The sequence below is a fragment of the Eucalyptus grandis genome, chromosome 1, assembly GCF_016545825.1.
Source record: "Eucalyptus grandis isolate ANBG69807.140 chromosome 1, ASM1654582v1, whole genome shotgun sequence".
Lineage (NCBI taxonomy): Eukaryota > Viridiplantae > Streptophyta > Magnoliopsida > Myrtales > Myrtaceae > Eucalyptus > Eucalyptus grandis.
Window position 1 is genome coordinate 13,541,088 of NC_052612.1, and position 24,037 is coordinate 13,565,124.

At 37.3% G+C, this 24,037-nt stretch overlaps 2 protein-coding genes across 3 annotated transcripts; one reads left to right on the forward strand and one right to left on the reverse strand.

The window, feature by feature from the left end:
• Positions 1 to 1,823: 1,823 nt before the first annotated feature.
• On the reverse strand, positions 1,824 to 13,345 carry LOC104432910 (probable LRR receptor-like serine/threonine-protein kinase At1g06840). 2 transcript variants are annotated; one of them, XM_010045502.3, is made up of 21 exons: positions 13,103 to 13,345; positions 12,859 to 12,960; positions 12,530 to 12,674; positions 11,995 to 12,066; positions 11,763 to 11,834; positions 10,968 to 11,111; positions 10,801 to 10,872; positions 10,659 to 10,730; positions 10,112 to 10,186; positions 9,638 to 9,706; positions 9,380 to 9,448; positions 9,054 to 9,125; positions 8,778 to 8,864; positions 8,312 to 8,380; positions 7,515 to 8,023; positions 6,120 to 6,278; positions 5,745 to 6,028; positions 4,376 to 4,427; positions 3,562 to 3,812; positions 2,907 to 3,041; positions 1,824 to 2,564 (listed from the first exon to the last, which is right to left on the reverse strand). In XM_010045502.3, exons 2-21 carry the CDS (start codon positions 12,956 to 12,958, stop codon positions 2,220 to 2,222), a joined length of 2,853 nt encoding a protein of 950 aa, XP_010043804.3. In that variant the 5' UTR covers positions 12,959 to 12,960; positions 13,103 to 13,345; the 3' UTR covers positions 1,824 to 2,219. The 2 variants fall into 2 exon arrangements, with proteins under 2 accessions (XP_010043804.3, XP_039156657.1); XM_039300723.1 differs by lacking the exon at positions 10,659 to 10,730.
• A 7,666-nt stretch (positions 13,346 to 21,011) lies between these two features.
• Positions 21,012 to 23,587, forward strand: LOC104432896 (pentatricopeptide repeat-containing protein At2g15690, mitochondrial). The gene is made up of 2 exons (XM_010045485.3): positions 21,012 to 21,175; positions 21,324 to 23,587. Exon 2 carries the CDS (start codon positions 21,333 to 21,335, stop codon positions 23,238 to 23,240), a length of 1,908 nt encoding a protein of 635 aa, XP_010043787.2. The 5' UTR covers positions 21,012 to 21,175; positions 21,324 to 21,332; the 3' UTR covers positions 23,241 to 23,587.
• Positions 23,588 to 24,037: the final 450 nt, after the last annotated feature.

Below are 24,037 nucleotides of genomic sequence, written 5' to 3' on the forward strand. Positions count from 1 at the left end.
AGTCTCGCTAGATAGGTGAGGCTCGAGCCTCGACCATGCCCAATCACGACCTCAAGCTCGCCAAATCGGGAGGTTGGAGACTTGCCAACACTGAGGCCAGCAAGCTAGGCCTCACCAAATTTGGTGAGCCCAATCGGTGAGCTCAAGGCTCACCAGTGCAATTGGCGATTGGGCGAGAGCTTCGCAACCCTCGCCCATTACCGATGAGGGCCTCGCAGCCCTCGCCCAATGGCTAATGAGGGTTGGCCGCTGAAATTTGTAAGGGAAAAAAAGTGAAAGAAAAAAATAAAAAATAATAATTTAAAAATAATTTAAAAATGGAAAATTTAAAAAAATTATAAAAACTGTTCAAGAGAATGATATCTCATTAATGAGTTGACTCTTTCAAGTCGATTTACAACATATGTATCATTAGATTTCCATACAATTGAAACTCATGTATTGAAAGTACTAGTATAAACACCTAGAGGAGGGTGAATAGGTGTAAAAACAGATTCTGCAAAATACAGTAAAAACATTTACTTTTAACTTAAGTCTGAATAACAACATACTTTTGAAACTAAGTTTGAAGAGCAGCAAATTTTAAGCGAAATCAGACTTTAGTAGTTAAATAGAATTACAACAAAATAAAGAGATTCAGGGAAGAAAATAAGAACACAAGTTTATAGTGGTTCGGCTTAATCTAAGCCTACGTCCACTCTCCCACGCTAACAACCTTCTTAGCTGGATTCCATTATGCAATCAACAAGAAATTACAACTTTGAGTGCAAACACTTAGTAGTAGATCACACTATATCATTAAGTCACTCTTTTGGTATTTCTCTCATGATCACAAACATTTAAGCTCACAAGAGACAAGTGTATGATCGAAGGTCGCTTAGACTTTGAAATTATAAATTCTACACTCCGTCTCTTACTTGCTCATCAATCCTTGATCTCCTTAAATACTTCTCCACTTCCAAACTAGCCGTTGAACAGTATCTCGATGATTGTCTTCCAATCCACCCATTGGATAGATCTATATCTATAAGATTTAGTAGCCATTGAGTGACAAAGGTAGAATCTCAAATTGATTCCGATCGCCATACAAACAAAATATTGGTTTTCATAAGTAGAGCTTCTTCGTATAGAAAGTTCTTATCTTCAAGATCTAATCGTCAATCAAATCAATTTTAATGTAGAATCCAAACCAGATCACTAGCCGTTATATGTTTGGGCTTGTATTACGTTCTGTCGAATCTGGATGTAATGTCGGAGTGCAATAGACTTTACAATCTGAGTCTGAGTGCAATAGACTTTACAATCTAGGTTTGAACATATTCTGCTTCTGAACAAATTTAGCTTTAAGGTCTGAACACAGTCTAATAAGTTTAGCTTCAGCATATAGCCTGTCTTCTGGTTCAATTTCAGCATAGAGTCTGTCTTCTAGTTCTTCATTCACGTTCAGTCTAAAATTTGTCAAAGTGAGCAGACTTCTGATGTAGAATAGACTTTGACATTAAAGTCTGGCAGTCTTCAGACTTTGATACAGAAGTCTGGAAATCTTCAGAATATACTTTAGACATGTGTTACGTTCAGTCTTCTGGCCGTTTTCAGACTTTGGCAATATCATTTATATGTTCTATCATCTGCATGGTCTATTACTTAACCATTAAACACGTTAATAGCCTTTGATTTATTTTGTCATCTTCAAAACATTATAAGGGATTTCCCTAACAACCTATTTATTAAAACTTAATTAATCCATACATGGGTTATCCCATTGTAAATGGATTCAAAGTTTTGACACCTCTTTGACAAAAAAAAAGTTTTGACACCTCTAGTGACAACCAACAAGCATTCAAGATTAAGCTGAGCAAATTTCTCACGAACATAGCCAATCTATGAAAAGTTCATGATGTATGCGACAGCTCCTTGCATATATGCTTATGCCTGAACCATCTTCTGGGTACGATCTCAGAGCATTCGCAAGCGAAAAGATATCGTAGAGTCTGGCTCTTGGATTTGTACCATCCATGAGTTGTTAGAAATTTTGAGAAATGTCTGACATGTCGAAGTTCTTGGATCCAACTTGAGGCCTAACCACAGAACCCGAAAGGAAAGACGCCACACGTTACACGGTCGATTCACTGAGTTTCTTCATGCATCGAAAAACTCTCTTGGGAGCCCCGAAAGACATTACATGATGCGACTGATCCTAATTGAAGCGAAGCGGTGCATTAACGTGGCGTGATTGTGGGTATCACCCCACTTACAAGGTCACTTCCCACCAAGTCGAGGGATGTATATGGACTTCTCCTGGGGTAAAGAGGCTGAGGAGCAGAATCCTCGATTCCTGAACTGGAAGGTTCTGATTCCGTGGTGATAGCGTCAGTTTCCGGTAGCATGAAAGATATATTCTCCAATTCTCGTACCACCTCCAACATTGTTGGTCGCGCCTTGGTCTGATCATCGCAACACTTGAGGGCCAATGCCATAAACTTCTTGATACATTCAGAAGGATACGGGCCCATGCTTCGATCTATGATAGAGAACATCGATCCAGATTGACAAGCTTGTAGCACCTGCCAATGCAATCAACAACATAAAAATTCACAGTGAGAGAATGCCAACGGTGGGACAACATCATGATGCAAAAGTTACGCTTCATCTGAAAATTCTGATATTATGCCAAGAAATGCAATGGAATCGAATTTGAGGCCACTCTCTGAGTGATGGAAAACTAGTGATAGCATTCTATGTTCTGTTGGCATAGAATTCAGCACTTCGGTGGGTTGGAAAGATAATCATGCTGACACTGCCCTGGATTGCTGTATACATAAGTCAGGAGAATATAGGAAGTATTATCCGGCGGGGTTTATATGACCATTCCACTAGGATATGAGGGAAAGCGAAAGAACAAGTACCTCCCTGACAATGTTTCTGCCATGAGATATGGGCGGCATCCTTGTCAACAGCTCCAAAAATACAATCCCAAGGCTGTAAACATCACTCTTTTCGGTTAACTTGTGTGTCAAGAAGTACTCTGGGTCAAGGTAGCCCTGCAAAGGGAAAAAGGATATTGAGAATTATTAAGGTCAACCCTTAAAATAGTGAAGCAGCACAAAGTACACGAGATGACCTTAAAGCTGGATCTCTACTCATTTAATGCCACTTGTATATGAAACAATGTCAGATCCGAAAACACCAATAATGCCAAAATTTTCTCGTCTGATACCATATTAATCCACTGGTGAAATAACAGAAAACTCGAGAGAATCCCAACTGGTTTGTCATTCTCTAGTTTGTTTGAGACTAGCCATTGAGAATCAGATGAATGAGAAAAGCAGATCTGCACGTCTACGACTAAATAGGAAGGCTGGCCAGACAGGGAATAGTCATCAAGATCTATGGCTGGTGACAGATGGTCATTCTCCCACAGAAACAGTCCACAAAATTCTTCTTTTGCTCTACATCAGTCAGACACTCTTCGTTCTTCATTTAGTATGATAAAATCTCCAACTATGACAAGCAAAGTTACTTATGATAAAATCTCCACCTATGACAAGCAAAGTTACTTACAGGTGTTCCCTTTACGTTTGTGGATATGTGAGCGGTTACAAAACCATCAGTATTTGGTGATGGTGCAAGTCTCGAGATTCCAAAGTCTGCGACTTTTGCATTGAGTCTGCTGTCTAATAATATATTATTGGCTTTGATATCGCGGTGTATGATGGGAGGGTCAGCTTCTGTATGAAGGTAGAGAATGCCCTTAGCTGAACCCAAGGCAATGCTCAATCTGACTGCAAAACTCAACGGGCTTCTATATGGACCTGCCAATTAATAAATATCAAGATAGAGAAGCTATATTTAAGCTCACGGCTATCAGAACAAGACCACTTTTGTGGATATTTCTATATATGAAGGGCAATTTTGGCATTGTAATATCTTTGCCATGTCTCCTTTCATTTTAAGGTAAAAAATGGCCAGAGACACTGCAACATGGGATTCAGAAATCCTGCTTTTCATACTGTCAACATGAGAAAGTAAGCAATCAAAGATTGTGAGGAAATTTTAAGCCAAGTCAGCTGGGGACCAGCTTGAGAATGTCATAGATTTTGAATCATCCTGCCTTCTGCCGAGAGCAAGGAACAGATTATACGACACGTGCACAAAAGTTTGCACTTGAAAAAGAGGGGGCATAATGGAAAAAATTGTTCCTATATAACCATACGACAATATATTTCACTCAATTATAAAATGAAAACGACAGGTGGTGCATGTGGATAGTCAAGAGACCAAACGGTTCCGAGAGATGAACATATTAGACGGATGAGCCTTACAGAGCATGATGAACAATCACGGATATAGCTTATGAAACAGCATGATTTCTTACCTGATAAGGCACTGTGAAGGGAACCATTTGGCATGAATTCATATACCAACATCTGCTAGGACAAAAAAAGCATATAAAACTTATTATTTAGAGTCATTGTCATTATTGAATTGCAGCAAAACAGTTTGATCCTACTAAAAATAGTGAAACGGGAGTATTACCACAGCTGGACAAGAACAGTATAGGCACAAGAACAATGTATAGTCCCTTGTTATTGACAAAATCTTTACCAATGACCTAAGAGTTTAGGACCTAATAATTTTCCAATTTGTCAGATAGACTTACAAGGACTCATTACAACATGAAATCTGTCCCATCAGGATATCTAATAAAGGTGTGACTTAGATTCTCGATTACTAAGGACTTCTTTATAATGTAACCAATTCAACTCTTGGAGACAAATTATTTACCAAGTATAAAAGTACCCAAAGTCCATGTAAGACAGATTTCAAAAGATCACGATGGAAAGACCAAATCGAATGTGATGTGCTTGCATATTCTCAAATGGAAACATCAGTTGCAGAACTAATACTGCACTTCTATCGTAGCATATAATAATAACAGGCAATGTCCATATATGAATGCATTTCTTTCCATATTCTGAACAAATGAAAACTTTTCTGCAAGCTCGTACAAGAAAATCCAAATCTCGGCGGTCAGACTCTTGATAGTAGGTTATCCACCAGTTCATTGTGGTCCTCTGTGCTTGCATGCAGATGCGTGCATTAAAGTCCTCCCAACAATATTCAAGACTTATAGTGGTAAAGATGGTATTGCATTGAAAGTATACTCTATATCAGAGGCCTTGCTGTACTAGATGATCTATTCAATGTCCACATCGTGGTTCTCACCATTCTAGATGATGTGGCATGAATCATAAATAGGTCAAGAGCACCTTCGTCATTTCATAGGTTCCAACCTTAACGGTTAGAAAATTGAGGACTTGTTATAGAGTTTATTTTCTTGCATTTGAGGTCACATAATTACGAGATTTATCAGCATGCACTCCATCTTGGCTGCACTGTAAGTTTGTTCTGTATAAACATCATAGCTGAATCCTCAGGGGGCACCTATTGATTACCTTAATTTTGTAACCCTACCAGGATTTTCTTCTAAAGTGGAATTCTACATGTCATAATTCAAACCATAATATCTAACTTCAACTATAATGACGGAGGCTATCTACACACTTTTGGAGACCACGTAGCCGGAGTATAGCATCACTTACATTTTAAAGGGTTTTATTATGTGAGAAAACATCTTTATAAGGAGCTTCATACTATTAGCGAACAGGAAAGGCAATATGACACTTCTTTAAAACGTTGCTTTAATGAGCACATCAGCGCTGCCAGAATCAAGAAGATTCTACCTGCTCATTTTCTTCATCGCAGTACCCAACTAAGGAAACAAGGTTGCGATGGTGTAGCCGTGACAAGAATTCTATTTCAGTAAAGAACTCTTGTTGGCCCTGCAGCGATCTTTGCTCTGCACGTTTGATTGCCACCACTGTGCTATCCCCTAGGACACCTTTATAAACTTTTCCGTAGCCTCCTCGTCCTATCTGAGCAGTCATATCGAAGTTACCAGTTGCCTTCTCAAGATCAGCAAAGGAAATTGCTTTGAGTCCTTCAACTTTCATGGGAACTTTCGAAGCTACGCGAAGAGGAAAAATAAATAAATAAAAGAGTTCACTCTAGAGGATGAGGCTTTTTAAGGTGAAAATAATGTGGCGGAAATCACACACCTGACTTTGTCCTTGAACCTTGATCCCGGTTCCTAGGGTGCCTTATGTAGAACAGAAACGCAATGGCCAGGCATATGACACCTGCAGCAGAGATGGATCCAAGCACAATTGCAGCGAGAACACCCTTGCTCATGCCCGAGCTTGTCGGCAGACTAACATCTGCACATGAGAAGATTACTGTTCTCTAAGCACCAGTTTAACTGTGAAGGACAGCTTTATCTGTTTCAGAAGAAGCCTTTGATTCAAACAATTGCAGAGCTTCCCTTTCAAATGACCATTTGGAAGAGTTTTGAGAACAAGAGAAGAAATGATACTCCAAAATAGATGGCTCGCTAGTTCAGACATGCTCGAGATGCATTGCATGATATTAGAAAAGCTATCGACATCTATTAAATCTAACGATGGTTTGTCTGGATACCCTATAATGTCTAGTCAAATCTATATATGTACAAATGGTACCAATTCATTTATGTAATCAATAACTTCTGATAAGATAAAAAAAAAAAAAAAAAAAGACTATAGAATGACATGTGATCAGCAGTAGAGGAGGAGGAGTATATTTTATCACCAGAGATCTATTAGTATGTTTTTTGGTCTTTTCAAAAATCAATAGGAATATTCATCCTTCAAAAGTTCAATTAATCCATAAAAATTCGAGATTTTAGGGAAAGTATAAGTTAATCTGAATATATTTGCTCTTATCAATGCCAAACTGATGAGATTTATTCAATTAGCATATGGTTATACCTGCCATTATGTATATTAAACCTACAAATGAAATCTTATATTTGATCTTTTGTTAAGTATCTATATTGCATTGTTGATGCTATAAATGTGATGAATTTTCCTAATATCTTTATGACTGTACCCTCACAAAGTAATATATATTTGGACTTTTATCGGGTCCACTATAAGTTTTAAAATATTTAGACATTCACTATTGGATTATCGAAATATATAGAACAATTTAGTCACAGGACTAATACCAAACACACATATCACTCATCCAATGATGAAGACGTAAGTATCTTTATACACTATGCATGGATCTAACAATTATTCAATGAATTTACAATCAGTTATGTGCAATTAATTAAAAATTCTAAACCTTGTTTTTATTAACTTTTTGTGATGATTAGGAATTCTCACCTGGAAACTTATCGTAGTCCTTGAATCAACAGCTACAGAGAGATATTTTTAAACTTATATTTCTGAAATATGCGCAAATATTCATCTTGCATTGTATAATTTTTTTTTGTAAAATTCAAGATTCTCACTTAAGAATTTCTCATATTTCTAAAGCGACCATGAAAATTGAATTGCCGAGCAAAGATCTCACGGGAGTGCGCCTCATGGCTCGACCTCGCGTGATCTCAACCCCCACTCGGAACTTACCAGACTGATAAAGTCCAAGAGTAAAATTTAGCAGATCATAGGGCCCGAAAACATCATTCCCAGGAATTGTAAATCTTGCGATATCGTCCATAAGCCGTAGGACCTCGCTTGCATTGAATATACCAGAATAGTTGCCAATCACAGGATAAAACTTTAGAAACATTTCGAGCCTGGGACCTTTCCGCCATATGAAGGAGTCAACAACGAGCTGATACGGTTGCAAGTCAAGACCGGAGGTCACGTAAGATATGAACTGGTCAGCATACGGGCGGAAATCAAATATACTAGGACTGCGTAAACGCACTCCAACACCAAGCGGTGCAGCACAGTAGCATGGATCTGGGGAGTCAGGCAGATGTTCGTACAACTCAGGGCAATGTTGATATGGGCAGCTGCTGCTGTTCGAGTACGTAGAATTGGCAGGAGCATCAGCGCTGCTGCCTTCAGATGCACAGTAGTTGACAATATTAAGTTCGTTTTGTCTTCTGCAAACTGGATTCCCTTGAAGCCTATGCACAGATAAATTAGTAAGTCGTCAAAATGATCCCAACCGTGATCGAGCTACTAGATACAAGCGAAAGATGATAGGTGCTTAATCAAGTTTATGTAAAATTAGTAATATTAGGCGGCTCTAGAATCAAAAGTTCAAAATGATAACTAAACCCATAAAAGAGAGAGAGAGAGAGAGAGAGGAAAACAGCTATCAACTGATCCAGACCACAGTGAATAAATTGAAACAAAGGGAGTGATGGAAACTATGTATAACATGCCTAGATCTTGATTAGCAGAGAGCATACCAAATTGTGACATTTGGAGGAGGATTGAGACTGCCCACAACATTACTAAGTGCATTGTTTTGGAACTCCCTGCAAGTAAAGATTCATATACAAGGATAAGAGGACAAAGGAATCAGGTACATATGAAAGTTCTTCAAACAAGTCGGAGGTAACCCTGTAAAGATTTCTGGTAAGCCAACAGTTGTGCTTAATGTAAAGTTTGATCTTATCTGGTTCAAATGAAAAGGCTGTAATTGGGGTTCGGTAGAGAGAGAGAGTGCATGTGTGTGTGAGCGCACGTTCAATATTTGTCAGTTCATATAAATATGAACCATACAAATTCCTGGAATGAGACAACATGCACATACATCGCAATTTTAAGGCAGTCATACCATAAGTCATTGAACCACACAATAAAATGCTCATAGTATTACTAAGAAACGGCTAAGAATGAACCCATGATTTTGTCTTTCTGCAATTGGCTCACAATTTAAGTGTTGATGTTGCATTGAAATTGATATTCTGCCATATATTGGTTGGAACATCACCGGACAAGTAATTGTTGTGAAGAGATCTGCAAATACAAAACCAGTTATCATTCCTATGTAAGTCCATTATGTAATTATTTCCGTCTGTAGAAAAATGATACAGCACCATCATTTGATGACATGAAGTGAATAGCTGCTTCAAGCTTCAAACTAGGATATCACCATGATTTTGACAGAAAACAAGAATATGTAGTCAAAGTCCAGATGATTCTTACAGTTTTTGAAGCTTGACAAAACTAGAAAAGTTTGAGGGAATAGTCCCATTAAGCTGATTATTGGAGAGATCACTGCAAGATGTGAAGCAAATCAATTAAATATGGATAAAGGATTACCATTACAGACGTACCTCTGACCAGTATTCAGTTCCAGGTGTCATAATATTTGTATTTAAGTGCCTTTCTTGCTTATTATTTCTTTGTTACAGCATGTGAATGTGTGTGTGTGTGTGTGTGTGTGTGTGTGTGTGTGTGTGTGTGTGTGTGTGTGTGAGAGAGAGAGAGAGAGAGCAACATTCATAATTAAAATCTCATGGAGCACCTACATAGTAGTGATATTTGGAGAAAGCTTATTCGTGGGTATGCTTCCAGTTAGGTTATTTGAGCTAAGATCCCTGCAAATTGAACAACAGTTTTGGTCAGACAGCATGCCCAGATTATTTGAGTCTTTTTCTTAACTTGATACTTCTCATAATTCTCCTCATTCCATTTACACAGCTAAAGCCAAGAAACAGCGCACAATTGGTAACACAATCAATGCTAACTGACGATCATCAATTAAAGAATTAAAGATTGAAACTTACAAGTAAAGAAGACTTGGGATGGTGCTGAAATCAGGGATAACGCCTGTCAAATTGCAGTTTCTCAAACTCCTGTGAATATTAAAAGAATCAAGTTTAGAAAGTAGACAACTGTCCTTTTTGTGAGAAGATATGAAGAAGAAATATGCAGCTTGTGGCTAGCCCTGGCAGAAGAGTCGAAGATCCATAATGATGAAAAGCAAAGATTGCAAGGGGTAAAACTTCCAAATACCGAAATATGATTGAAATTAGCCTCCATGTGGCGCTAAGTTCTCTGGAAATCATTTTCATGTAAATGCATTATTGATAACATGAATTATAAGCAATGCGACATCAATCAGCATGCATGGTTGTCTGTTTTCTCTTCAAACAAAAGAAACCAAAGAAGGTAGCCCAATACTGGCGTTGGTTGTATGCTGTATGCACGCATGTGTCGTGTATATGCATTCAGGTTATAGAGAGATAGATGAACCTTACAATTTCACGAGTTTAGGCATGTTTGAATAATTACTTGGGATACCATTCCCCTCAAAGTTGTTGTTGTCCAGTTGGCTGCAATGAAATAACATAGTTAAAATTGTTGCTAGTTTCTAGTAATAGGTGATCAAAATTTCAAACTTTAGTTGTATGTATGAAGCTTTGTATACAAGGATTAGATGCAAAGAACAAGACAAACGACCTCAAGCAAAACTGAGCTCCTGCTCAAATTTTAACTAGATTTACCAATTTAAAGTTCCCTTAAATGAACCTATACATATTAAGGTTCCACAACATAGGAATTCCCAGAAGCTGTTTTACTTTTTTCAAGACCAAAGTAGTCATACTTGTTTATCATTTTTGCTTCTGCACTGATTAAACAAGTAATGCTTATCTGAGTCATTTCAGTTATAAGCAACAATGACTATGTGGTCATTTCAGCCTCAAAATTCATTTGCTGGAATTTCAGCCTCAAAAATCATTTGCTTGGATAGCATGGAGAAAAAAGCGTGTGTATCAAAATAAGGCTTCATCAAAAGAAACATACAGAATCGTCAGATTTGGCATCATAGCGAGCTCTTGTGGGAGATAACCGGACAAGTTGTTGTTATCCAAAAGGCTGCAAGCATTCCATTAGACTGTTAAAATAAAGAAGGAAAAGATCGAGATAATGGTAATGACATACTCACAAGTGTTTAAGCATCGGTAGTTTAGAGAGCTCAGGAGGAATCTGACCACTGATAGAATTGTTGTTCATGTGACTGCAAGACACAGCATCCGATGACTCAAAAGTAACTAATCTGGTTACCTTGCCACTGAGAACCAAATATTAGAACTTATTTTCTGTAAAGCTTACAAGTGCTGAACTTTTAGCAAATTTGCAAATGATCTGGGCAGTGGTCCTGATACTTGGTTACGGTCCAGCTGAAATTTTGTTATATTGGGGAGGAATCCAAGCTCATCTGGTAGAGGACCTGATATATTGTTTCCACTTAGAAGCCTGCATTAAATATTGCCTCCGTAAGTTGCTTTTGCATATTATTATCAAGTTTCATCTGATACAGAAAGTATTTCCTAATTGTTAGTTGCCCACAAAAAATATACTATTAAAGCTTCTATGAGCAAGTGCACAGCATTCTTCTCCAAGAAATTTTTGAACATTACCATCATGTCAAGTCAAAGCAAAAACTTAATACTGAAGATCTCGGTCCACTGTTCCATTAAGAGTGTTAACTGGCATGATATAACAAGAAATTATCTCGCATAGATATGATGTATCTCTAAAAAAAGAGAGACGTTGAGTCTATGCAGTGATAAACCTAATCAACATCAAGCCCAAAACATGAACCATGAAACTCGACAATTGGACGTCAGTTTGTCTGACTATATAAATGGATATGATGAAAGCAGTTTGTCTACAATAGACAGCACTCCCAGCTACCTAGTTAATCACCCTTGCTTTTATGGATTCATCCATCATAATGCATAATTCAGTACTCTGTAACAGACAAAGGAGAAATTTATCAAACTGAAATGAAGTGCCCATAACTATCAATGAAAAACAAAATGCTGCAAATACGCTCATCTGTGTAAAATTTTATAGCATCATAGCATATGCACTGGACCTAGTACAAATTAAGTTCTCACATACAGGAGGTGCAAAGAAGTCATGTTGCCGATCTCCTTTGGTATGCTGCCACTTATGTTGTTCCACATAAAATCCCTGCCAAGAAATGTTTTTGAGAGAGAGAGAGAGAGAGAGAGAGAGAGAGAGAGAGCAATGGCAACTTCAATTTCAAAATGAAAGAAGTGCGAGTTTACACAGGCACAAGCATGATACTTCACAAAAAGGAAAGTATGACATGGTTAGACCAGCGGCATACAAGTAAATCACATAGGTGAGTACACCAAGCTCCGGAGCTAATGTCCCTGTCAGATTCTTATTTAGCAGCCGCCTGCACATGAGAGGAAGCACATGAGAACAGACTATCACCACATATCTATTGATAGCATTTACATGTTTTAAATCAAGATTTGCTTCGGGATTTCAAGATTGATTCCTGTACATGAATGGACAGTTTGACTCCACATATTCAAAAGTTCTTCCATCTAACAACAAAGAAGAGTATCATTGAACCAGAATCCATGCTAGCAGAGATATTAAAAGATTTGTAGCTATAAAAACGCTAAAATAAAATATCAGATGAAACACCCACAAAAACATAAAACTAATTAGAAATCTGTTTCTCACTAGATAAGCAATATGGTATCTGAAGTAAGATTTATCATATATTTGTGAGGTAGAACAGGTCAATCGGAACTTCAAAATGAGAGAGAGAAATGTTTATTTCTCTAAACAGATATAAAGAAATGAAAATACAGTTCTTGAACTTAGGTAAACAAAAAAAGTGAACTTACAGTTCTTGAACGTGCTGGTAGCCATCATTTTGCTGCGAGCAGATGACCCCAGTCCAGTTGGAAGTGCAGGGATCGTTCTTATTCCAGTCGCGGAGATTTTTGAATGGATCGCCAAGAGACTTCCGGATTGCTTTCAGCGCATTTACTACAAGGCATTAAAATCCACCTAGTCATAGCAAGAATAAGAAGAACCGTCTATTGAAAACATCATCTTGTTTGAAGATCATCTTTTTCTCGCCATGTAGTTCTCAAGGAAGATCATAGCCTCATAGACCGATCATATATATCCTAAGACCCATACGACAAACAGAAAAAGCAAATAAACTGACATTCAGCCGGGTGAATGAGCTGTGCCGAAGCGAGCAAACCGAACCAACATGCCGATAAAGCAACAGCCACTCCAAGCAACAGACGCCGTTCCCTCGCCATCTCTGCAGCACAAAAGCAAAGCACGTTCAAAACAGAGTAGAACCCCACTCACTTCTCAGAGTTCACATCATTCAGACTCTTTGCTCATCATCCACCCCTCCAGAAACAAATCGCTCGAGTCGAAGCGGGTAACGAAGCTCTGACCTGACGCCGAGACCGGAAGGGAGCTGGAGGTGGGTGAGGTCAAGCGAGCGGGGAGGGGTGGGAAATGCCGTCTTTGTAGACGCCATGGCGGCGATGACGTGAGGACGGTCGGGCCTGGTCAGAGGATGGGTTCGGTGGAAGTGCATTGTCTCGGATTGTGACTTGTGATCGAGTTCCTGGTTATTTTATGCAGAGAAACTTGGGGACTTGCTCTTCATCTTCCTCTGGAGGGTGCGTGTGAAACCTTGTGTGGCGCGAAAGGCTCGGTCTGCTTTCAAATTGGAGGACTCCCCTCAGCCGTCATCATGAAATCTGAGTATGTAAATTAAATAAAAAAAACGACCATGACAACGGTGATCCCGGGCTATGTCCCATGCCGTATATGAACTTTGTTATTATTATTTAATTTCTAAACTTTCAGGCTTGATCGAAAAGATTATTGTTAAGAAAAAAAAATCCTTTTTTCTCTTTTTTCTTTCTCTTCTTTGACTTATTATAAATTTAAAACTGACATCTAATTTATATATATATATTGCATATTGTAAAAGTTCCGAGTTAAGAATAAGTTCAAAGTGTATGAGAGTAAACAGTAAACATCTATCCATACGCTTAAATATTAACAAGGGTCTTACTTGGCTTTTGTGCCAATCAAACTAACACTTTACATTTAAATAGGAAAATTGTCAAAAAAATATTAAACCTATTGCATTTGTATCAATATAATCATAAACATTTTAATTATGGCAATTTAGTCTTAAAAATTTACATATTTTGTCAATTGACTCAATCTAGTCATTTTTTATAGGAAATCACTAACAAGAACACCAAGCATCCTATATGACGTGGTCAATCCTAACATGTACATGTTTTAATAACATTTTAATAATTTTTCATACTTTTTGTTCTTTTTTTCTTTTCTTCTCTTTACCCTTTTTTTTTTTAAGTTGAGGCCCTCGACAACCACAAGCAAGGGCATCGCCACTGTCGCCAAGACCTAAAAAGGCACAATGTCCTTGCCTAGCCACCCTCGCTAGACTTGGGTTAGAGGTCACACGCCCTTGCTTGAGGTTGGCCATTTCTCACCAAAAAAAAAAAAAGAAAGAAGAAAAGAAAAAATAAAAAAAAATATATAAAAATAAAAATATTATTTAAAAAATTTCATGTCAACGCCGATCGTATCATGTAGGACAATTAACATTTATGTTAGCGATTTCTAGCTAAAATTAGCAAGATAGACTCAATTGATAAAATGTGAAAATATATAAGATTAAATTGACACAATTAAAAGTTTCAAAACTAAATCGACACAACTACAATAGACTTAAAGTTTTTTTTGTTATTGTCCCCATTTAAACAAAAGAATGACATGCGGATGAAAGGGACGAAAAGAATTTTCAGGGATGGTAATAAGTTCCACCAAGCACGCTTTTCCTAATTCGATATTTTAATAATAAAAAAATTATTCCCCAAGTTACATTAAAAAATATTCCTGTGAAAATTGTTGAAGAAGTCAAGATGGAAACACTTTAATTGATAATTCACCAATTCAGGTACCTCCCTTAATTTCCTCAACTTATGGCACTTTATATCCACAAGGGTCTTACTCAGCTTTTGTGCCAATCAGACTAACACTTTATATTTAAATAAGGAAATTATCAAAAAAATCTTAAATTTATTGCGTTTGTATCAATTTAGTTTTAAACATTTTTATATTTTGTCAATTAACTCAATCCGGCTAATTTTGGTAGGAAATCATTGACGTGAATGCTAATTCGACGTAGCATGGCTAGTGCTAACAAAGACATTTTATAATAACATTTTAATAATTTTTTTTTTTTTTTTTTTTTTCCTTTTTTTTTTTTTTTTCTTTTTTTCTCTTTACTCTTTTTTAGGTTGAGGGCCAACAAAGATCACCAGCTAACTCTCGCCAACCACAAGTAAGGGCATCACCACCATCACCTAGACTCGATGAGGGTCATAGTGCCCTCACTTGACAACCCTCACCAAACCTAGGTTAGAGGCCGTGCATCCCAATCAACCCTTGCCGGCCCTTAGCCAAAAAAAATAATAATAAAGAGAAGAAAAGAAAATAGAACAAAAAATATTAAAAAATCAAAATATTATTGAAAAAATTTCCCCAATTATGTCACATAGGACATTTAACATTTATGTTAACAATTTCCGTCCAAAATTGACCCGATTGACCAAATTGGCAAAATGTAAAAGTATTTTAGACTAAATTGGCATAATTAAAAGTTTTAGAATTAAATCGACACAAATGTAATGGACTTGGAATTTTTTTTTGGTTATTGTCCCCATTTAAACAAAAGAATGACATGCCAATGAAAGAGAGAACAAGTATTTTCAAGCGATAGTAATAATTAAGAGTGAGTGGTTCTAGATTTCGTATAAATTCCATTTGGAGCCTGAAACCTATCCATCGGAATAAGTTTCTCATTTTTTTGAAACCTATAACCTACCCTATATACCATAGAACTTGGAACCTACCTTGTTACAGTTTTTAGGATTGGTTCCGGGTCTATTCAAGTTCTACCTATATTATTAATTAAATAATTACAGTAAATGAAAACTTTTAATGATTACCACTTGTCGTTACAATTCACTAACCATAAAAACATATGAAAAATATGAACATTAATAAAATAAAAATCTTAATCATAAAATGGAAACTCAGATTAGTACTTTGAGATTATACATTCATCATTGAATGGCATGAAATATTGCAAGATCACGTAAAGACATGAACCAAGAAAAATATTAAAACTTGTTCCAAGTTTAGATTACAAGTTATAAGTTCCATGTTTCCAGTTCTTCTAACTAAGAACCCGGAACCTATTCGTCAAAACAAGTTTCTTAATTTTTGAAACCTGTAACCTATTTTGCATATCTTGGAACCTAAGATCTACAAGTTCACATCGGTCCAATTCTCAAGTTTCAGGTTCACCCTAGAACCATGCTCATCCCTAGTAATAATTTCAACCAAGCACGCTTTTCCTAGTTCGGTATTTTATTCCCTGAGCTACACTTAAAGAAATATTCCGGTGAAAATTGTAGAAGAAGTCAAGATGGAAACACTTTAATTTATAATTGACCAATTCAGGTACCTCCCTTAATTTCCTCAACTTGTGGCACTTTAGATAGAGACATCGACTTAGAATACTAATTGATCTTACAAAATGAAATTAAAAAAATAATTGTGGGCATAAACTATAGAGAAGCCTCAACTCTTAAATTTCAACATCTTTAATCCCAATCGTTGGACTCATTCTTTGCACTTTGAGATTCAAAGTATATAAGGCACTAACCAGCCAAGTCAAATGCTAATCCATAACATTCTTAAACTCTATTATCCCGGAGTCAATTAGACATTTAAAAAAGGGATTGTAACTATATTTCATCTATTCAACCAACGAGCATGAATTGATCTCTTACCTCTTGCTATATCAAGTGCTTGTCTAACTAATTCAGTCGCTTTCGTGTACTCATCGGACAGCAGCCCTTTCCGGGTACAAAATAAAGTATAAGAACGTCTTCATAAACAAAGGTTTAGACTCAGGGCCAATAAAAAAGGAATAAGTTTAGACTCTATTCGTATGGATTGACCGAACTCCAAGTCGGAAATATGTGGATGCTTGCATGCGTTCACAACTTCATATATATTGGAAAAATTTTATTGACAAGTGTCTTCGGGACACTTGTTAAGTAATTGATAAAAGATTTTCAGATCACTGACTTCTTCGACAATGCATGGAATCGGCATTAGGCATGCTCAACAACATAATACATATAATAATGCATTTTATCATATTTGATTATATGTGACTTTTATCACCATCTTGGGACATCGTCAGTACGCAGCCAACTTGCGGATTTTAGCATCAATTCAAACTCAATTGACTACAAGATTTCTGCTTGTCATTCTAAATACCTTTAATTTAAAAAGTAATCATATCATTTAGGCAAGATCGTACATTTCGACCCTATATTTTCATGCTTTCGCTAATCAAGGCCATCTATCTTTGATTTGTCAAATTAAGTTATTTTTTTTTCTAAATTTTCTAATCAATACCTTCCGACACAAAATCTGACTAAATCCAACTCACATCACAGTCAAGGCTTCTTTTTCTTCTTTTTTTTCCTTTTGCCCTGCCTGAAGAGACCAGGCCTATTTTTTTTCTAGGCCCGGCACAAATGACGATAAAAAGCCTAGAGCGAACTAAATTGGGCCGTTCAGGCCTAGCCCGGATATCTTTTTTGAAATAAAAAATAGATTAGTTGTTATAACTTTGGCCTTATAATTCAATTTTTTTATGTGTTTGTATTTTTTAATTCATTTATAACTTTATTAAAGTGTCTCGAGCATGAACAGCATATTCTATTATTTATAATTTCACTTTTTATATATATATATATATATATATATATAATATGTATTTGATTTCTAAAGATTAGTCTAAACCGATACACGCAATTCAGGCCTATGTCTCTGACCAGCTCGAATAAAAAAAAAAGGCAGCCCAAAATCTCAGCCCAAGCCTATTTGGGCCCAAAAGGGCAGACCAATCCAGTCTTTTAGGCTCTGTCTTTTTGCTTACCCCTGCATTGTAGTTTGACATTGATAAAAAAATTTCTCATGACAACATCTGAGTTGGCATCCATCTTGGCAAAATTTTATTCATGTCATACTTAGGTGCTGTCTATATTGGCTAAATTTTTGCACCCTCGTGCACATTCGCATAGTTTATTTGTATAATACTTTGGTGTCATTTGGCGATCCCGTGGCCAAATTCTATATTGGGAGATTGAATTGTAAAAGTAGAAGATTTTGATTAAACAAATTAAGATATATTGGCCGCTTTAGAAAAATAGTGAAAGTGTAGGAGAAAAAGTACAAATTATCCTATTATTTGTTGGTGCATGTTGCACTCCTTAGCGCTATTTAATTGAGTTATTAATTACTCACGTCTCAAAATTTAAAAGTTTGGATACTCGTCATTATAGAAAATTCCAAATAAGGGCACAAAGTGCTCTTAATTTATCAAATAAAGATTTAAAGTGAATATTATCTCAAATAAGAACCTAAAGTGCATTCATTTCTCAAATTAGGGCTTGAAGTAGACTTTATTTTTAATAAGGGTTTAAAGTGGCCATGTCAGCCTTAAAAATGACCTAACCTCACTGGCTAGTCAAGGGTATCTTCATCTTTTATTTTTGCTTATTTTCTTTCATTTATCCTTTCTCTATTTTTTTTTCTTTTAAAAAAACTTAAACAAGAAAAAAAAATGATAAAAACTAGAAAAAGAAAAAGAGTAATACAAGCCAGAGGGCTTGCCCTAGCCCTCCACCTGAGTTTTTTTTTTTTTTTTTTTAATTTGTGTTTTCTTTTATTTTTTTTAAATTTTAATATTTTTTGTCTTTTTTTTTAGTTTGGTTTTTTAATTAAAAAAGAGCAAAAAAGAAAGAAAAAAGGGGAAGAAAACAAGAAACTACAAAAGGATGTTAATGCCATTGACCAGCCAATGAGGTTAGGTCTTGATTTGAAATTAACATAACTACTTTAGGCTCTTATTTAAAACAATGTTCGCTTTGAATCCTCTTTTGAAAAAATGAAGGAATTTGAGACTCCTATTTGAGATAAGGTTTACTTTAGGCTCTTATGAGAAATTAAGAGTACTTTGAGCCCTCGTTTGAAATTTCCCTCAATATTATGTCAATTTTTTTTTCAAAGCCGAAAATTTAGCATAAAAAAATTTCCTTAAAGGTAAAGTTGATTTGCTTGAAGAAAGCAAAAAATATGAAGGAGATCTGAATATTTGATTAACTGCAAGCTTCAAGGAATATAATGATAATTTCATCGTGCAAAAAGGAAAGCAATCTCCTATTCTTTTTCTTTCAATGAAGGTGGAGTCCAAATGGCATTTATATTTTGCAAATTTGTTTAATTTCGCCTCATGGTATTTTTCATAGTTTTGATAAAAAGAATCTAACTACAGATTTTTCTTTTTCCATATTTAAATCCATACTAAACCATGTCCATACAATGTACCACTATCCACCCAAATATGACATCCCTCTCTTTAGTCTTTGATAATGGCAAAGTTGCTAACTCTGTAATTAGTCATATTTTAGATTTTTTTCAATGAGAAATGATAGGTGGCAATTTTTAATTTTCTGTGAAAATAACAATTTATTCTAGATCAAAAACTAAATAATAAATAATTATAAATTATTATGAGATCCACTCTTTTAAGAATTTATGACTTATAACAAACCAATATTCTCATAGTAACCTAAATATTGTTATGGTAGCAAAGGCTTTTTTTCAATCTATTTATGGAGTGAGAAGATAATAATTTTGATATTCAAAAGTGGACCGATCGCAATTGGATACATGTAAGTACTAGTGGAAAAATAAAAAGAAATGAAAAGAAAGTTAAATGAAATGGAACTAGATCTCTACCACACGTCTAGTGTCATGGGCCTAAAGCTTTTCGGCCGAAGACAAGTCTGTGTGGGGCCTAGTGAGTAGGAACACTCAGCCAACCTTTTCTCAGTAGAATGTTCCCAAAGATGATATATCAAAGGGCGTCTTCATAATCATCGATTGTATTACACCGCAATTTAACTCAAGCATCTAATTCCTTGAATGAGACATACCTATCACTTTCAATGCAATGACTGGTTTTGATTTGCGATGGCCATCATTAGGAGAGTGATATCAACTCTGGAACCATTTGTTCAGGAGGGGCTAAATTTGCCTTTAAATATCCTATAAGATGATGATCATTCCATTCCTAAATTCATAGCACAAATGTCCCGAGCTACTCACAAAGCCCCACATTTCAGCCCACATTAGTATATGAGAAAATTGGATGGTGACATTCTCCCTCACCCAATTTCCACAACGTCCTCACTGGAGGCTAGCTATTCTTTCACTTCCTTACATTCTGCAATCATCAATGCCACTCTCTTGGGACTTATATGAATAGCAAACACTCGCCCAACAAAACAAACCACTATTGATTTATGTTTTTGTGTAATCCTGCGGTATTCTTCAAATGATTAGTATATAATTTGGAACCATTAGTTTGAACTTTCAAATGATTGAGACTTTTACTTTGCTAACAATTATGTTGTGATCAATGAATTATAGTAACAAGTGATGGTCATTAAAAGTGATGATTCATTATAATTATTCATTTAATTATATATGAGAATTTGGGTAAAACTAGAACATCTCCCAAAACTTGTGATAGAGTAGGTTTTAGGTTTCGAGGCATGCTAGATAAGTTTCAGGTTCCAAAAAATAAGGAACATGCTCTAGCAGGTAGTTTTCAGGTTCTAAGTGGAACCACCCCTAATAAGCACAAAGAAAGTGTAAGTTTATAAACAAGTAATTGTATTAAAAAATCGTTTGTGTCAAAATTTTTCTACATTTAACTTGACAATCGATCCATAAATTTGTTCGCCAATGTAGAATAGAATTATGTTTTATTCTTTTCAACAAAAGTAATTAAATCCAACATTAAAAAAGCAAACATAGTGCCCACAATCCATAAATACACAAATGTGAAATTGTCGGTTACAGCAATTAGAATAGAAAACGGCCACAACTTTAGATAGCAACTAATTAGTTAAGATGATAGTGTCTCTTTGGTGAAAAATGGATGGATTTAATCGAGCCGGAGTAGATACAGTGCCACCCCCAAAATAAAAATGCAAATCCACAAACAATAATTAAAAATTAGAGGAAGCCAAATTAATGAAAGTCCAATCTTACAAATGAAAGAACGCAAAATTTATAACCTAAATGACAAATGGAAATATTCATTGAAAGGGGGGAAATGTTAAAAAATATATATAATAATTTTTTGTCGAGCAAACAGATGATAGGCCAGAAAATAGAGCTTGAGAAACCCTCAGTCTCGCGTTTCTTCTCCTCGTCCTCGTCCTCGTCGACTCCTCCTGCAACTCTGCTCCATCGTCTTCAAAACTCGAGACGCTTCCAAGCCTTCTAGCCACCATCTCGCTTGGCCTCTTCCAGGATCGAAGGTTCCCCTCTCTCTCTCTCTCTCTCTATCTCTTCTTTCTCTCTATCTTGCGTCTGTTTCGTCAGAGATTACTGGGTCGGCGTCAGCTTTCTTCTGCGGGGGGCATTCTGACGAGACCCGTCGTCCTCTCGTTGCTTTCGCTTTGACAGACGGCGAGCATGGCGTCTTCCCTCGTGAGGCGGCGCCCGGGGGTCTCCTCTCTCGTCTCCTTGAGGCCGCTGCTGTCTCGGAACGGTTCCGCCGCCACCGCCGCCCATTTGTTGGCCGCCGGCCGCCGCCAAACCCTAAGCCTGTCGAGAGCCCTGAGCGCGCACGCGGTGTGGAATGAGTATCCTCCTCCTCCTCCTCCTGCTCCGCAGCAATCGCCTCCGCCGCCGTCTGATTTCAGGGGTTTCGACCGGAACCCAGATGAAGGGGTGCAGCAAAATCAGTACTTTCGCCCTCAGAACAGAGACACCAACGCTGGTCAATGGAGCTCGCCGTCACCGCCGCCGCCGCCGCAAGGGAACCCTGGGTTTGGTTACCAGAACCAGGGCCAGAGCCAGAGTTATCCCAATGCAGGATACCCTAGTCAGGGTCAGAGTTATCCGGGCCGCGGATACTCTGATCCTGCTCCCGTTTATTCGCAGCAGCAGAGCCCTGAACAGTGGAATAAGCAAGTTCCGGGGCAGGGTTATCCTCGGCAGCAGAATCCTGGTCAGTGGAATACCCAGAACCAGAGCTATGGTCAGTATCAGAGCCCAGCTGGGGTGAACAACCCGAACCAGAACTATCAGCAACAGCCTAGAAGCCCTAATCAATGGAACAACCAAAATCAAGGGTATCCGCAACCAGATAATCGCAACCAGTGGGTCCCACAGAACCCGAGTGCTAATCAGTGGAACCATCAGCAAGCAGCTGTAGTGCATGCGACGGAGAATCGGGTGGTGGAAGCTCCTGCTCCGGGGCCTTCGATTGCTGATCTGAGACAGTTGTGCCAGGGAGGGAAAGTTAAAGAAGCTATAGAGTTGATGAATGAGGGGGTTAAAGCCGATGCCGACTGCTTCAGTTGGTTGTTCGATTCATGTGGGAAGTCTAAGTCTCTTGAGAATGCGAAGAAGGTGCATGATTACTTTTTGCAGTCGACATGTAGAGGTGATCTTCAGATGAAGAATAAGGTGCTTGAAATGTATGGGAAGTGTGACAGTATGATCGATGCTCGGAGAGTTTTCGATCACATGCTTGATAAGAATATTGACTCGTGGCATTTGATGATAAATGGGTATGCGTACAATGGGTTAGGGGATGATGGGTTGGAGTTATACGAGCACATCAGGAACTTGGGTTTGAAGCCAAATGAACAGACTTTCCTTGCAGTTCTGTCAGCATGTGCCAGTATAGGAGCCATAGAAGAAGGTTTTATACATTTTGAGTCGATGCAGAATGATTATGGGATTAAGCCTGGGGTTGAGCATTATTTAGGGGTTATTGATGTTCTCTGTCAACCTGGGCATCTTGCAGAAGCCGTGGAGTATATTGAAAAGCTACCATTTGAGCCCACATTGGAGGTTTGGGAGGCACTGAAGAGTTATGCACGGATCCATGGTGATCTTGATCTTGAAGACCATGTTGAGGAGTTGATGATGGCTATTGATCCTTCAATCGCTACTGCTAATAAAATTCCTACACCATCACCCAAGAGGCGCTCTGTGATCAACATGCTCGAGGGGAAAAACAGAATCAGCGAGTTCAAAAATCCCACTCTTTACAAGGACGACGAGAAATATAAGAGTGGGAAGGAAGGGGGTTATGTACCGGACACTAGATATGTGCTTCATGACATTGATCAAGAGGCGAAGGAGCAAGCCTTGCTCTATCACAGCGAGCGACTCGCAATAGCTTACGGACTTATCAGCACTCCTGCAAGGACGCCTCTCAGAATCATTAAGAACCTCCGGATCTGTGGTGACTGTCATAACGCGATAAAGATCATGTCCAAGATTGTGGGTAGGGAACTGATTGTTAGAGACAACAAGAGATTCCATCACTTTAAGGATGGCAAATGCTCTTGTGGAGATTATTGGTGATCCCTACTTGTTTATTTAATACTCGTTCCTTTTGTACCTAATGAGAATTGTCTCGCTCTAGGCATTGGGCAAAAGATACTGAGAAGTTTGGCTTTTAGTGATGGGAATGAAGTGACGCCGCCAATTGTAGGGGTGAACGTTCCTTTTAAGTCATAATGTATTCTCATCAGTCACCACAGTTTTGATTGTCCTCTTTTCCTGTTGCCAGTTTTCATGTTTTACCTTAATCTAGTTCTTCAGTTCCTAGTTTGCACTGGTATGCATAGTTAGCCTCTTTTGGCGCTTTTTAAGATAAAGAACTGGTTGCCGATACATATAAAGGCAGATGTTGCCGGGGACTTTGCTTCTTTCTACGTCTTGTGTGCTTGGATTGTACTCTTTATTCACATATACTTGCCAAAATGCTGATCTGGTATATAATGTAAAGGTAATTTTGGTCATCATCAGGTCCTCGTCGAGCTGGGCTGAGTAAATGGCAATATCCTTTGTCCTTATATTTTAATCTTGGGGATAATTGCATTAGAATTCCTAGAACTTATTATCAAAGATCAAAACTTGGAAAAAAAAAGTGTAATTAAATTTAAGTAAAATTGGTGTTTTTTACTTTAAAAAAAAAAAAAAAGTAAATTCTCTTGTGTTAGGTTCATAAAAATATTGATGTGATATTTTATAAGTATTTTATTAAATATTGATGTGATATATTTTTAGTATTTTCTTAGAACACAGGGCATCGATGTGGCGCTCGTCAAGCATCACATAAAAATACTTGAAATTTTAAAACTAAAAAAGGATAAAAG